A 15,649-nucleotide genomic window follows, 5' to 3' on the forward strand; every position below is an offset into this window, starting at 1 on the left:
AATCCACCCCAAGGAGATCTACAATTGAGATGGGGCTCTTGGACCCAGCATCAGCTCTGGGGGGAAGAGGCTGTGAGGAGCTGTGAGACTCAGATGCTGTTGTTAATTATTACACCATTATATTGGGGAGCTGTGCTAGAGACCATCAGCACTTGAGCTTTTCCATACATGGACCGTGCAGGATGGAGCTGGGTCCCTGTTCTCCTTCTCCAGATGGGAATGCCACGTGCTGGGGATGGGTTTGCCTTGGACAGCTTTCAGGGATGCTGAGCTGAGAGCCCTGCTACACATTAACTCCCATGCAGGGTTCTACAAGATGTTTTGAACACGTATGCAACACTTGGGACTAAATGGAGGCTGCTTTTAGCTGGCTACGAGCAGATGTGGGCTAAGCTGGTGCAAATCACTGCAAGGGCTTTTCTTTAGGACTGAAGGCATTTTTCCATGGGGTTAAGTGGTTTAGATGCATAAATTGGAAGGACATCTAATTAAGATTAAAAAGATCAAGCTTTTAGACTGCTGTGTCTGTGGCAAGCACATTTCTCTCTCCCTCTCAGGATTTTTCATGGAGGTGCACAGAGAGAAATGAAAGAGAAAACAATTTCTATTCCTGCTCCTTGTTTTTCCCATGTGGAATGTGTTTGGAGAATTGTTTACCTGGGGTGATTGCTTGGTTGGATTTTGGTGAGGATTGTTTGAGCCTGATGGCCAATCCAACCCACCTGGGGCTGGACTCTCAGAGAGGGTCAGGAGTTGTGTTAGAGTCAGAGAAAGTAGTATGTAGTTTTAGTATCCTCCTTTTATATAGTATATTAATGTATTTTAGCATAGTTATAATAAAGAAATAATTCAGCCTTCTGAATTGAGTCAGACACCGTCATTTCTTCCCATTGGGTTCACCTGCATTTACAATACTGCGTCCCCTCAAAAATCTCTACCTATCCACACGATGGAAGTGGCCACAGCTGGGAGTGGAAGACAGAGCTTAGGAGCAGAGGGAAACATGAATTTGCAATCCTGACAGAGAACCTTGTTTTATCCCATCTACTCTGAGGTTAAACACGATGTTCTGTCAAGCCACACACGGAGGAAAACGGGGTTTGGCAGCGGCGCCTCGCTCGGTAACCGCGTTAAACACGGCGCGGCTGCGCGGCCGAGGCTGCAGCGGGAGCAGAGCCTGCCAGCCCAACTTCATCTGTGCTCAGGAACATCCATGCTGGATGCTGGCTTCTGGCTTTGTTTTTTTTCTGTTGAGGGTGGGATTGAAGGTATTTAAGATGGTATTTTGTGTTTAGATTTAAACGTTTATTTTTTTCTTATTTGTGTTACAGACACACAGGTAGTGAGTTTTGTAGTATTTTACTAACAAGTTACACAATGGTTAACTATTTTTCTTTATAAGGTCTTTTAAGGTTAAGCTATTTAATTAAGAAACAACACAAATTATTTTTACTTTTAACTTAATAACTAATTACTTGAAGTCTGCAACGTGGACTTTTTTGTTTAATTACAAAATACTACTTAAAGTCACAAAGAATAAGTATTAGCGAATATTTTAAAACTTCTATATTGTTCTAGAGATATTACTATATTCTAAAACTTCAAACTCTTAAGTTTTTTACCTTGTGATTGTATACACTTCTAATTAAAGACACACTTGTATCTTAGCATTATTAATCAATTTGGAAGCTTTCTCTATGGTTTTATGTCATGTGCAGTGGTCTTTTGGGGGTTAGAGTCTGTTAGTACAGAAAGTTTAAAATTTTTAGCATCTAGAACCCTGACACATTCAGGAGGCAGCACTGCTGTAAAGGCATCACTCCTCCTGCCCCCCTGTAATGCTCTGCCTTGTCACTGCTGTCCCTGGAGCTGCTGTGCCCTGACACTGCTCTGCCTGGCAGGGAAAACAACAGACCCGAGCGCTTAAAGAGGGACCAACCCCGTCTTCACCTCTCCAAGGGCAAGAAAAGGTTAAACGCAGCGGTGCCTGCAGATGCAAAGTGCGAATTAGACCGGGGTTCACACCTTCTCCCCCTGCTCCATCCCCATCCCAGCCCAGATGACAGGTCAGGATACAAACAAACCCACCCATAATTGCACATCGTTAATTACCGAGGGTGTTTGGGTTTCTTGGAGAACATTAACTTGTGAAGATGCTCAATCAAAGAGCCCTTGGGGCATCCAAATCAAGGCAAGGCATCAAACCCCAAGCGCTGTTTTGAAAACACAGCTTCAGATGAAGAAAGGAAAGGCTTTCCCGGGAAGGCTCCCGGCTCCCAGGCAAGGGCAAAGGCTGTGACCTCGGGGTACAACATCTGCAGGAGCCTCCGGGGACTGCCAGCCCCGCTCCGGGAGATTCCAGCACGGCTTTAACCACAGCCACTCTCGGAGCTGTTTCCTCCGCTGCATTTTCCCTCTGGTTCTCCCAAGCCCAACTTCTGGGCCCAAGCAGGACAGCTCTGAGTTTGCCCCTGCACACAACTGGTTTCCACCAGCCTGGGAACAATTAGAAGAATCAACAGAGGGAGAAAACAAATAAATTGTGAGTGATAACTGCAACCTCTGGTTTGCAGAATATTTTTAGCTATGCCAACCTATGTATAATATTTAACTCTCTATATATATATTATACTATGTATAATAAATAACTACTAATGTATAACTATGCTTTTATAATGATGGAACAGTATTGCAAGTGAGGTGTGCAAAGAGGGAGTGAAAACAGCAAAAAGTGATATCAACAAGTAATAATCACAAATTAAAAAGAGAAGGTAATTAGCATCAAATCCAGGGGAGGAATTTCTGATCACAGTCAGGAACAATGTAAAAGAGGACTTCAGTAATATTTGGGTAGTAGTTCTTTTTCTAATAGAGATGATATTTTTCAGCCAAACTCACTGGATTTGAAGCAGAAAATTAATTCAGGGAAGTTTTAAGAACAGTGTCCCTAGGCCACTTCCAAGTCCCTTTTAGTCTTCACATCTCTAAATAGAAGTTTCTAACCACCCATGCAGCTATTTCACAGCTTTGCACTCATATGGGTACATGTACCTTTACTTGGAAATGGCTGTTACATGAAAAAAAGAAAAAATAAAGATCCAGAGAGATTTGCTCACATAATTGAGAAAGCTTCTGGGAGTTGCACACATTTAAAAATATTATTTCAGTTTATGGTTGGCATTTCTCACTCTCTTGCTCACAACCCTGTACCTTACACTGACCTTGCCCCTGGAAACAACCCCATGGGGCAAACCCAGCCCAGAGGGACCACCAAGCACTTCCCATCCATTCTCCTACAGGATTACCACAACAGCATTTATTTTCCAAAGTGACACCAAAACCCCACATTGATATGACAAAGCTCAGGCCCAGCAAAGCCCTGCTCTTCCTCTGTGAGGATAAAAGTGCAGTGGGCAGGGAGGGCTCCCTGAGGGGCCCAGTGCTCACCTGGCCCAGGTGCTGACACCTGCTGAGGTGCCACCACACCAACACCCAAGGGCTGGATCCTGCACAAGGCTCAGCACCACAGGCCAGCTGAGCACAGTCACAACATCTCCTGCATCTATCCTAAAACATGGGTTTGCACTGTCTGGAGAGAAAGGATCAGCCCTCACTAGAAATACGTGAAAGGAAGTCATTTACAGCCCCTCCTGCATCCACCAGAGAGGTTAAATATGCTGATTCCAGCATACCCCAATGAAAAACCAAAAAACAAGTCCACTCCACACAGAAAGCTGCTTCTACCCCACCAACTTACCAGGAGTAAGAACTTCAGTCATCCTTTGTGGAACAGAGGTTTGCAGCAGCCTTTCTACAGTCACCCAACTGCAAAGCTGGAGCTGCTGGCACCAAGGGAGCTCACAGGGTGCTGAAGGATTTTTCAGGCAGGAAGATGGTGGAGATACAGTTGGGCTCAGTGATATTAAAGCTCTTCTCCAACCTCAAAGATTCTGTTTGTACAGCAGTGCTGTTTGGAGAAGGAAGCTTGCAGGGAGATGTTTGGGAGCATGAACCAGCTCAGGTATGAGGTGCACTGAAGGCAGGAGCCAACCATCCATCCTGGCAGAGCATCCAAGGATGGGGATAGGCCTGAACTGAAGGGCAGGCTCAAGGTCAAGTGTTTGCAGATGGGCTTTATGAAGTTAGGCTGAAGGTTCAGGTGGGAAGTGCCCCTCTGGGAACTGGTCCTGCAGCTTTTTGTCCATAATCTCTGGCCCTGCTGGTTCTGGGGCAGGGTGTGGGAGATGGACCCTGGTTCTATTTTACCATGCCCACTATTTATACTTCAAACTGCAGCAAAGCAGCCCAGTGGTGCAGGAAGAACCACACCAAAGGTCTGAACAAAGGCACTGGAGCAGCACAGGGCCACCAACCTGTGCTGGAGCAAACCTCAGATTGTGGGGGTGCTTCCAGGATCTCCTCAGCAGAGCAGCAGAGCTCTCATTCAGAGTTTTCACTGCAGATTCAGATCCACACTGAAATTAGTCAGTGAGCTCATCCAACAAGGATGAACAAACAAGAACATGACAAGCAAGTGTCGCTAAGTCTCAGATGTAACATCATTCCTGGGCACAATTAAACACAGCCTTGCAAACATCCAGGCTCTGACTGATCATGAAATCCATATGGATTCATTTGCCTCCTTAGGTCTGCTTTTCCACCACCCTCAGATGTTCAGTGAGAGTCTGCCTGTATGAAAACTGACTATAAAATTTAGGTGAGAGATTCAGATGGGCTCTGAATTTAAAGGAATCAGTCAGATGAAGAAATCCCTCTCTAAAAACACTTGCTCTGGGAGAAGAGTGTTCATCTGTGGTCCTGAGACTGACTGCCACATCCTCAGTGCCATGTGACACACCTGAGCCTGCACCAGCCAAATCTCACTGAACAAGTCCTGCACACCCCAGCATTTCCTCACTGAAGAGCCAAGGGTGGTCTTACATCCTTGATTTCAGCCCTGGACCACTTCCACCAACAGATTTCTGATGGATTCCAGGGCTAGAGTTTTAATGACTTCTTTAAATCCTTTATTTGGGCAAAACTGGACAAAGTTAACTTCAGTATAAGTTTGAGACAACAAGAGAATTAAACTCACAATCTTCTATTGAAAAGATGGTCAGCTCTGCCTGGTATTAAACTTTGATCTGAGGTTTCAATGGGAGAAGAACAAGATTCCTAAAGTATAAATCTGTTGAATAGATTTTATAAAGGTGGAAGTATTGTTACAACTTCACTGTCCAGCTGAGATAAAGGTGTTCCTTTACTTTGCTCATTCTACCAACACACATTTCCTTGTTTTCAGCCTGATACTGAGTCTGAATCATGTGTTGCCATATTTAAAGCCCATATCCATTCCCACTAAGCTGTAGGTCCATGGAGCATTTGAAGCAAACAGGCTTTTGGGACCCAGCTCTGCAGATAAAATTGCTTTAGAGAGCTGCCCAAAGGAGGTCTCAGCTCTAAATCCTCCATGTGGGAAGGTGAGCTCTGTGTCCACCTTCCCAAAAGTCTGCTGAAAATACTGCCCTGAATATTGAACCCATATTGAATATGGGTTGAAAGGAAAATTAAGGTTTCCTATTAGAAGACGGAGCACTACCAGGAAAGAAAACGTTTCTTCTCCCAAGGATGCCTGAAAGGAAGCAAAGCTCTTATGACCTGTAGCCATAAATTTAAATTTTATAAAGCAAAGCTCTTATGACCTGAAGCCAACTATCCCACAGTTCATGGGATAAAGGGATGAAAAGAGATTGGGATTAGGGATGGCAGAACAAGGGCAGGACACAGTCTCCACTCTTTTTGCTCCCTGGCTCTCTGTCAGTGAAGGAGAGACCAATTGTGGCAGCAAATGGTAAATAAATGATATTTTATCCAGGGGTTTGCCTTATTTACATAATGACAAATGCCAGATAACACCACAGAGCTGCTCAGTCATTATGTATAAGTGCTACAAACTGCTCCCACATGCAGCATGCTCCCTCCTTCTCTCACAGAAGACATGTTTTTGCAGGATCAGAACTTCATTCAGTTCTTTCAATGCTTTTTCACAATTTTTTTCCCAATTTAGGGAGGAAAAGTTTTATTTAATTACCATATTTTTATTCTTTGTGGTTTGAATTGACCAACTGCATATCTCCCCCTGGCTTTATCAAAGAAGCCACCAGTACCAGAACATATCTCATTTTAAGAGGGCTTTAGTAGGCAGACTTAAAATTGATCATGCTTTTTAGTTTCAGTAACTTGCAATTTCTGCACGCTTTGATAGAGCACTTTAAAGAACAAGTCTTTAATGACAAAGGCTTAAAGGAAATGACCTTTCTGAAGAAAATATCAAAGCTTGGAAAAGATAGCTCCTTGGAAAAAAAAAGGCTGAATTAAAATGACCTTGTGTTCTGAAACTTCTTCATACAATATCTGACGTCTTACTTTTCCTTTGTACCCTCCAAATGGGACCAAGTATAATTTAGCAGTTTGGTGCCTCCAGTCCATTCTTTGATTTGGGGAGGACTTTCAGTGCATGAAGAGAATTTTAGAAAAATCAGATCCTATAGAGATTCTCTATCAAGACCTCTCAGTGTCAGGATCAAAGCTGCCCATGTTTTCCAGAAGATAAATAAATATTTTATTCTAATCACTATAAAATAATTTTTTTTTTTTTTTCTGTGCAGCAAAATAATTTCTCAGTTTGAAACCACCACAGCCAGGAGAGATTTGGGTAAGCACCAGGAGTACCTGCTGTCCCCAGCACAATTAAAGCTCTGTTGCAGACACAAGCAGAAGGAGGGACCTTGTATCCCTTTTCTTCCAGCTGGGCCAAAAAGGAGCATTTTTGTTCCATGTAACACAAGAACTGTGAGTGGGACTGAAATAAAGTGTCACCTTGATAAAGGTCACCTCCCTTGGTACTGGTGAAAAATGTTACAGTGACTTTTTGGGGGGAGTTTATAGAGGGTGAAACAATATTCTGTCATGGAGTAAAATCAGTGAATTAAATATAAAAATAAAAATAAATATAAAATAGAAACAAGGTTGTAACCACACTGAAGCTGGTTTAGCCAGAATTTGTTTAGGGACAAGAAGCCAACTCCTGGCAGATGGCAATTCTTTACCAAGTGGGGGAAAGAGAGGCAGAGAATGAGAAATAACTGTGGAAATCTTTCTAATACTTCAGTTTGGACTCTAATTCTTACTTGTCACAAAAATGACCAGAGCAATGTTAACAACTATAAGAGAATTCCACCCAAACTTAAATGTAAGTTCTTACAAGGTTCATAAGCAGCTTCAAAGTGGTCCTCAAGCTGCATTTGATGCTGGAGAGAGTTTCACAAGAGTTTTGAAACCCCCTGATTGACCAACATGTATTTTTCTCAAACTGCTTTATGACCATCAGTGACATCAGCAACCCAACTCCACCAAAAAGAAGGAAATTCAGGAATTCAAGTAGCAAGAAGAGTGTCCATGTGTTTTTTTATGGATGTACACCCTTTCCTGCTGTCAAAATCACTAAACCCAGACAGATTTAATGGAGAAACATAAGCAGAGAAGCAGAATCAAAGATGCCTCGTTTCCCTCAGGCATGAGAGGAGCTGTCACTGTCCCCACCTCTGCCATCTGGACACAGGCCATGCCCAGTGGGTACATCCCAGTGCCCACAGCTGTTCCTCCTGCACAGCCCAGCCACCACTGCCCTGCACCTTTCAGGGTAAAAACATCTGACTGCCCACAATTAGCTCAATGCATCCCAACAATTCCTGCTCCTGCATCTCCCCTTTCCCCCAGGCCAGGCTCTGTGGCACCTGCCACAGCACCTCCTCCTTTATCAGAGGAGCCTTATCTGTAATTAGAAGAATCACTTGTTGATTCAAGGAAGGTGGAAAACCTGCCCAGGCCCTGACTGGGCTGACAAGCAGCAAAGCAGCCAGAGCCAGGGCTGGGGCTTGGCACGGAGCTGCCAGGAGGAGGGCTGGATGGAGCCAGCCTGCCAAAGCCTCTCCTCCTTGATCTTGGTGCCAGGAGCAGATACGAGCCCAGCTGGTGACTGGGACTTGGCGGCACAGCTGCCTCCACCACGGCACTCAGGGGAGAGGGAGCTCCAAATTCTGCCAGGCTGTGGCACAGGAGTACTGGGGACACCGTGGTGGGGCAGGAGAGGCGGCCATCCTCACCAGCAGGGTCTCTCTGGCGCTGCCAGGGCCACAGCTGGACTTGGAGCAGGAATTTCTGGCCCCTTCTCAAGCACTGTGCCCTGATCCCGACACCAGGGGCAGGATGGTGCCCAGGAACAACAAAGCCAGGCCTGAACGCACACATTCCAACGCTCCAGTGGAAGGCCATGGAGACACCAGCGCTGTCCCGTGGCTGGGAGCTGACCACGTCCTTCAGCCTCCCACTGCCCCTCAACCTCAGCCCAGAAAAGCCTCTGGAATCTGCTCAGACTTCCCGGGATCGGCGCGGGCCCACGTGGCACCAAGGCCAGATCAGCCACGGCTCTTTTCCAGCAGTGGCTCTGTTATCAGCCCATGGGGAAGGAATTCCCTGTGCCCAGAATATCCAACCCCACCGACAGCCAGAGCTGCCTGCAGTGCCACCACGCTGCTCTTACCCTTGTGCCAAATCACCCCTTGAAACACAGCACACATTCCCACCTTACAAAGCCACACAAAACTCCCCTGCCTACTGAGGTGAGTGAGATGCTCAAGCAGGACAATAATGTGAAAGCAAAAAGATAAGAAAATAATAATATTTTAATATTATGTAAACACATGGAGGCAGAAGAATGTCAAAATATGTTAAAATATATTGGACAATAATAATAATAATAGAAAATGGGGGTTTCTTCATGTTAAAAGTGAAAAAAATGGTATTGGAAAGGAGTAACAAAAATATTGGTAGAGCAAAGCCTACTTGCACACTAAGCAAGCTCAGCGTGGTGTCAAACTGTATCAAAAGCATAAATCTGTAATAAAATAATGGTAAAAAATAATGGAAGGAAGATACAACAAAATCCATGCTGGCATGAGCTATGAATATGTTTTCATTAAGTTCATTTTTTTGTGCTAACAAAAGAACCACTCATTTTTACATTATAATTTACAAGAGCCAAATCTTCAAACCTATTCAAAGCAGTCCATTTGGCAATCACAGAGATCCCACCGATCCATCAGCTACCTGGAAAGGAAGAGATTTGTGTCAGTTATACCTCATTATTTTTATTATAAAAACACAACAGGCTGAAACAGGGCTGGGTCCAGTGGGCAATGGGTCTGGAGCTTTCTATTTATCTAACAAAGTTACCTATGCTGGACTTATTACCAAGCATCTATGACATTTGCAGTTTCCAGTTAGCTTTAGCTAATTCCTGTCAACAAATAATTCAGGATTAATATTTTCACCAACTCTCACACTGCTAACTTTCTCACAGTTGCTTAAATATCTCACAAAGGCTGACACAATTTTTACGAGCACACATTCTTAGCTGCAGAAACCCTCATGTGAGATATGAAACACCATCTATGCCTATAAATACAGTAAAGATGGAGTGGCTTTCCTAGGAAGTTTCCTTGTACTCACCTCTCCACGTGAATCACTTACTCTAAAGGCACAGCCAGGCTTTTTATGGCTGTAGCAGTTGCCATAATTTATATTGGAGGGTGTAAACGTCTCAACAAAAAAAAAAAAAAAAAAGTACTCGGACTCGTGGAGATCCGGTCCTTTGAAGATGTGATCTGTAATATTCTGCCTTGCATCATTGTTTTCCATCTTTAAAGGAGGTGGCACCACCGCAGAGCCGCAGCTGTGCAGGAGCCGCCGCCTCACCCTGGACATGCAGGCAAAGCCCAGACTTGCAAAGCACCTGCAGCTTCTCTAATCTTGCTCTAGCAGCACTGACTAAGCACTGGGGAAAACTTCTCAGATGCTTGTTTACTGAAAATAAGGAGCTTTTCAAACTGCACCCATGTTGGAGGGTTTGAATTAAGCCTTAACACTTCAAGAACTGGGGCCCAAAGGTGTGAAATGGTACAAATTGATCAAAGATAATCCCGTACTTTTTGGCGTGGTAGGCGTTCAGGTCTTCCTGGAGAACTCTTTTCTGCAGATAACTTACCTGTAAAATACATCCCACATGAAAACAGGGTACAAAATTCCAATCAATATATTTGCACTCATTTCATAAAAGGAATATTTCTGGTCTCTCCTGCCTAAATAAAATGCAGTAACACTTTAATGCAGAAACTGCGTAGAAGAATTAATATTTAATAGAAGACTGTTCTCTTGGCTTGCCTGGCTCTGCTCTGGCTGTGCACTCTTCACTCCTTCAGGAACAGAGTCAAACCATTTGACAAACCCAGCTGATGGCACCATCTGGGTTGTGCAAGGCTTGGGAGCTCCCACAGGATTCCTGTGCTCTGATCCCTGTGCTTCTGCTCTTGTGGTGGAGGCACTCACCTGTTCCCCAAGTGATGAGCAGTAATGCTTATTAACACACTGCATCTCCTGGTGGCCATCTCTCCAGGAACAGACAATCAGGCAGCAAATCCTTTATATTTAGCAACACGTTTAGAAAACTTCACCCAAGCCTCAAGTATTTTCATTTTCTGCTGTTTATTTTTATCCCCGCGCGGTGCTTTCACCCAGCCTATCCTCTTCATCCTCCTCCAACAATAAATAATCCTGACAGGTGCAGGGATTCCAGTGCCCTTCTTGTCTGATGTTTTCCAACAGGAATTTCAACAATTTTCAAAGAGCAGGACACCTGTGCTTCAGAGAGAGCCCAGCTCCCCGAGCGGTCTCCGACGCCAGCGCGTGTGGGAGCGCAGCCAGCAGCCGTGGATTTCTGGGAGAGCACCCAGGTTTTCATGTGTGCAGTTACTTTTACTCCTTTGAAATCCTGCTGCTGCTTACAGCTCTGCAGGTGGATATCGGATTCTACTTTCTTAATTTTTTTAACTCATTAAAAGATGTGGTGTTCTTGTATTAGCTTGGAGTGATGCTTCCTACCAGGCAGTGCTGAGAGTCCTTTTAGGAGCCTTTAAAAATAGCTTTTTACTATCAACTGGAAATAGATCTCCCCAGCAGACCCTTAACTCTTTATTTCCCACAACTATTTAAATGAGAAAGAAAATCACTTCCATTAGGGATCCCTTGAGGTGGAAGCAGGATGTTTATAACAGAGAGTTCAAGTTGTGTCACTCCTTGCACATAGAAACGTTGAGCTTCCACTGTCAAAATTTCCTACTTCCATTGAAGGTGGCCTCTGCCAGGGGAAGTGTCTCATGAAGATCAAAATATGCTATGGAATAACTCTTATGCATTGCAAAGAGAAAAAAAGGGGGAAAAATCTCCAAATACATGAAATTAACCATCATCTTCATAGAAAAGGTTGTGCAGGAAAGAGAAATTAGATGCAGAACAATAATTTCTTGAAAAATGGTCCTGAAAATTGGCATAAGGATGTGATGGTAACTTGTACTCTGTGTCCTCAGGTTTCTGCTCTTCCCAGAGCTCGGGGCAGCTCTGAGCCACCAGCTTGGCCCTGTCCTTGTCCCAGTTCTTCCCTTCAGCCAGGACAGATCCCAAATCCAAGATCCCAGCTCCCAGCTCCCAGCTCCCAGTCCTTCCCAGCTCGGTTACATGCACAGTCCTGCAAACTCAGCTGGCATTTTCCTTTCATTCCCATTATTCCACAGCTGTGATCACCCTTCTTTATGGCTATTTATCCTTCCTCACTGCACTTCAGGCAACTATGGCATTTTGTTTTCTTCCAGCTCCCAATACTCTGAATAGAAAAACCCCAAATAACTTCTGTGGGAACCATGTGCAAAGAATTAATCGCCCAATTAATCAGCAGTTCCCTATTTCCAATGACATTGGGATATTCCTATTAGGAAATTTAATAGTCTAGTTCATAGAAATCATACTGATTCTGCATTAATCTAGAAGAACTGGTAGTCAGCAATATTCAAGACAAACCATTACAGAGCTTCTTTATGTAGGACAATGTAAAAATATCACAATGATAATTTAGAGAAATATCTTTAAAAATATCCAATTTGCTTTATTACATAGGCTGGAAAGAAAATAAAATTATTTCTAATCCTCTTCTTTGCCCTTTATAGGCAGCCTTTAAAGGATTCCTTCAGGAGAAACAGCATAAGGAACATGAAAGATAACTGAGCTGCATCTGAAAGGCTGAGGAAAAACCCCTAATACTGAATAAAGCAGAGCTTTTCCTGGAAGAAAAGTCTGGGATCAAAAACTACAACATGGTAACTCTCAAACTGGAGCAGAAAAGTTTTGTGAAACATGACACTGAGTGAGAAGCATGTGAGCGCTGCCATAATTTGGTTTTGACACTTATTCAGTATTTTTGGCCAAATTTCAGATGGTCATAACCTCCTGTCTAGAAGAGATGGCTTTTCTCCAGCCTAAAATGCTGAAGAATAAGAATTTACCTGAGATTTTAAAGATGAAATGGTGTCTTCAAATTCCTTTCTGGTAGATGCTGGCATCAGCCCTTTGAGTATTTTTTGATATTCTTCTCGTATAGTAACCAACTGTAACAGAATAAAGAGAAATTTATATGGAGATGGCTGCTCTGAGGTGCTGTAATTATTTTTGCTTCTTTTGCCCATATTGGGGGTCAAATAAATACAGAATTAATTGTGTTATCAAAAGGGAGAGGGAAGGAGAGAGAAGAAAGATCAGCAAGACCTGTAAAGAACAAAAGAGGTAAAAGAGACAAAGAAAGACAAAAGAAAACATAAGAATAAAAATATATATGGAGAGGAAAAAAAATGAGAAAAGAACATGGTCAGAAGAAGCAATAATCGTTCTTAAATCCATCTGAACTGAGCATTTATACAGACACACTTTGCAAATTGACAGAAGTTTTCTGTTTGTCCTTGGCGGCACCTGAACCAGGACAGTGGGGTGACATTTGTCCCTTGCTCCCTCAGACAAGGTGAGTTACTGCTTTCAAAGATATATTTTACAAAATGTCTCAGCTTCTAGGTGTTTTTGTGGACATTTTATTATTATTCTTCATCCTGCAACTATTTTTCATTGCCCTTTGTGTCTTCCTCAGCTTCATGGAGACTACAGAACTTTCAACGAGCAGATTTGAGCATCTTAGACCCCAAAACGAGGAGGTTCAAATAGGAGGAAATTTTCATCTGCAACTTTATTTAACTGATGCTGAGTAAACAGAAGTTACAGAGCAGAGATACATGAAGAGAGATCAGAGGGAAGGGTTGTGCTTCTTATTTCTCCCGAATGGCTGGATTTGATGAGTTTTGACCTGGGATAATTTGGGGAGTGTGGTTCAGCCCAGCCCATCACGTTCCCACTTGGCGCAATGAGGGCCTCACATCTGTACTTAACTCCCAATAGGATTAATTGCTTAATTCAAATTAATCAAGGACTTTGGTGTTTGTCTGGATTAGCAGCTGAATATGTAAATAAAGAATCAAAGGGCTTCGATATCAGATTAAATCATAAAATATCTTGAAACTTTCAAACAGAATTTTTTTTTTTCCACCAACACCGTTTGGTGCTGGTTTTTTGTTCCCAAATGGCTGAACTCCACCACTGCAACCACAAATCCAACCCTCAGCCTCACACCTGAGGGAGTCACAAGCTCCAAATCCCAGATCCCAGAGCTCCCAGAGCTTCCACAGGTGAGAACCCGAGGCCGAGTTCATCCCGGCACCATCCCATGGGAAAAGCAGCTCCCGCCAGAACCTGCATTATGCAGCGTGCAATTATCAATACAAAAGGAATAAAACAATCTGATGAAACGTTAGGAAAATTCTCCCTCTGAGTCACCCCGACAGGCAGGAGGAATTGCCAAATCTCTATGCAAATGGGCAATTAGAGGCTTTCCTTGGGAACTGCAAGGAAGTGATGCCACTATGCAAATCTGATAGAAGAAAAAAAAAAAAAAAAAAAAAAAAAAAAAAAAGAGGTGAGACAGGAAACCTCGTTTGAACTCTGCTTGTGTATAAGCCAGTGATCAAAATTTATGTTTTTGAGAGCTACACCAATAAATTCATGCTACTATTTCTATCAAGGCTTCCAAAGTTATGCATAAGTGGTCTGCCAGGATAAATATTTTCTGAGCCAACAGCTCATTTGGGTGGGGACCTTGATAGAGCAGAAACATATATTTCAGTTGATTCAACATGTTCCATTTATTCTTGGTGAGACGAGACCAGAAACAGACAGCCAGAGCAGCAAAATGCTTTTATTTCCTAAATTTTGATTAATAACAATCTAATTAATGGATAAGAGGATCTGGATGATCACCTGGCCAATATGCAGATGTAATAGAAGTTTTAATACAGCTCTGTGAGGGAAATAATAATTTTCTAATTGTGCAAGAGTTTTCTTGCAAGCAGGTCACTGGTTTTAACAGTTTAATCTGCAGTTATCCTCTAAATAAGTGCTTTCACAATGCTGGGAACATTTGTTATTAACTTTGCAGAGCTGCAGAGGATCATTCTCTTTTGACAAAGGTGTTTCTTGGAAAGCCAGCAAGAAATATTGTATTGTGCTTTGAAGTATGGAGATATCTTACAGGGTCAGCTGAGAATGGAGAGGGAAAATGAGAAACAAGCACTGGTAGCTGCAATTTGCCTTGGGACTGATCCCTTACTCTCTTTCAGCAACAAGACATGCACTTTTTTTTTGCAGTGAAACCTGTTCTTTTGGATACAATTCCAATTTGTCTGAGCAGACAAAACTTGCTACTTTCAGCTCTGTTCACTGGTAATTGCATCACAATAAGATGAAAAAAAAAGCCCAGCTGTTTCCTGCTGTGTTATGGTAAACAGCCTGCTGGTATTTTTGGCTGAAGTCACTATCAAGGTTTATTGACCCAAGAGATTAAAATAGTGCATGGCAAAAATCTAAATAACTTCTTACAACTGAAAAATAACATCCAGTGGGCTGATGGGTACTCATTTTAATGGCAGAAAGGTTTTATTTTTTAACACTTATTTTTCACCAATGAAAGCTATGTCTACAGGGATAGGGTTTTTTATGCCTTAAAGGCTTTTTTGTTCTTTTACAGCCTCAAGCTGCCTCCCTAGGATCCACAAATACTGTGTCTCCTCATGCACACTTGAGGGACCTTTAAAATTGCAATTCTTCATCCCTCAGGAGGGCTTTAGTCGGCTGGATGAGGATGGCTCTATTTCATTTACTTGTGTTCATTTTTCTTCAGTTCTGAGAAAGTTTTTTTTTTTTTTTTCCCTTTGAAAATTCATTTTGGTGAACTGATTTAATCCATGAACCCCCAGGAAGGTTTTATAGCTTTTAATATTAAGCTGCCACACTGGTCTTTGTTTATTCAGGTTGGTGGTTAATATATGAGGTTTGGAGTTGGACCATCAATCATCTTTGGTGTCAGCAGAAAGCTGAAGTTGTCACATGTAGCTCATGTGTGCTTGGTCACCTGGTAAATCAGTAAAAAAAGAAGAGACGAATAGTGACACAAATATAAAGTGAGGAGTTTTACAGACTGAAATTGTGTCGGGCATTGACCATTCTCAAAGAGAGAAAAGCTGGGTTTGATGCCCAGAAGAGAAATAAACAAACCTGAGCTTTCCAAACCAACCAAGCCAGTGCTTATCAGCGGAATCTCAGAATG

The 15,649-nt window shown here is 42.8% G+C and overlaps 1 protein-coding gene across 5 annotated transcripts in view; it reads right to left on the reverse strand.

Annotated features, from left to right (window-relative positions):
* CEP112 (centrosomal protein 112) overlaps positions 1-15,649 on the reverse strand; it is a 185,644-nt gene that overhangs the window by 18,775 nt on the left and 151,220 nt on the right. For 3 of the 5 annotated variants that reach the window (XM_030287662.4, XM_030287661.4, XM_072937071.1), the window contains 3 exons: positions 12,453-12,554; positions 10,047-10,105; positions 8,727-9,168 (listed from right to left, as the gene is read on the reverse strand). In XM_030287662.4, coding sequence (XP_030143522.4) covers positions 9,165-9,168; positions 10,047-10,105; positions 12,453-12,554 — 165 coding nt within the window. In that variant the 3' untranslated portion in view covers positions 8,727-9,164. Of the gene's footprint in view, positions 1-8,726; positions 9,169-10,046; positions 10,106-12,452; positions 12,555-15,649 lie in introns of those variants that run through there. The other 2 variants (XR_012058608.1, XM_072937069.1) reach the window with 2 other exon arrangements.

Source organism: Taeniopygia guttata, chromosome 18 (genome assembly GCF_048771995.1).
Source record: "Taeniopygia guttata chromosome 18, bTaeGut7.mat, whole genome shotgun sequence".
NCBI lineage: Eukaryota > Metazoa > Chordata > Aves > Passeriformes > Estrildidae > Taeniopygia > Taeniopygia guttata.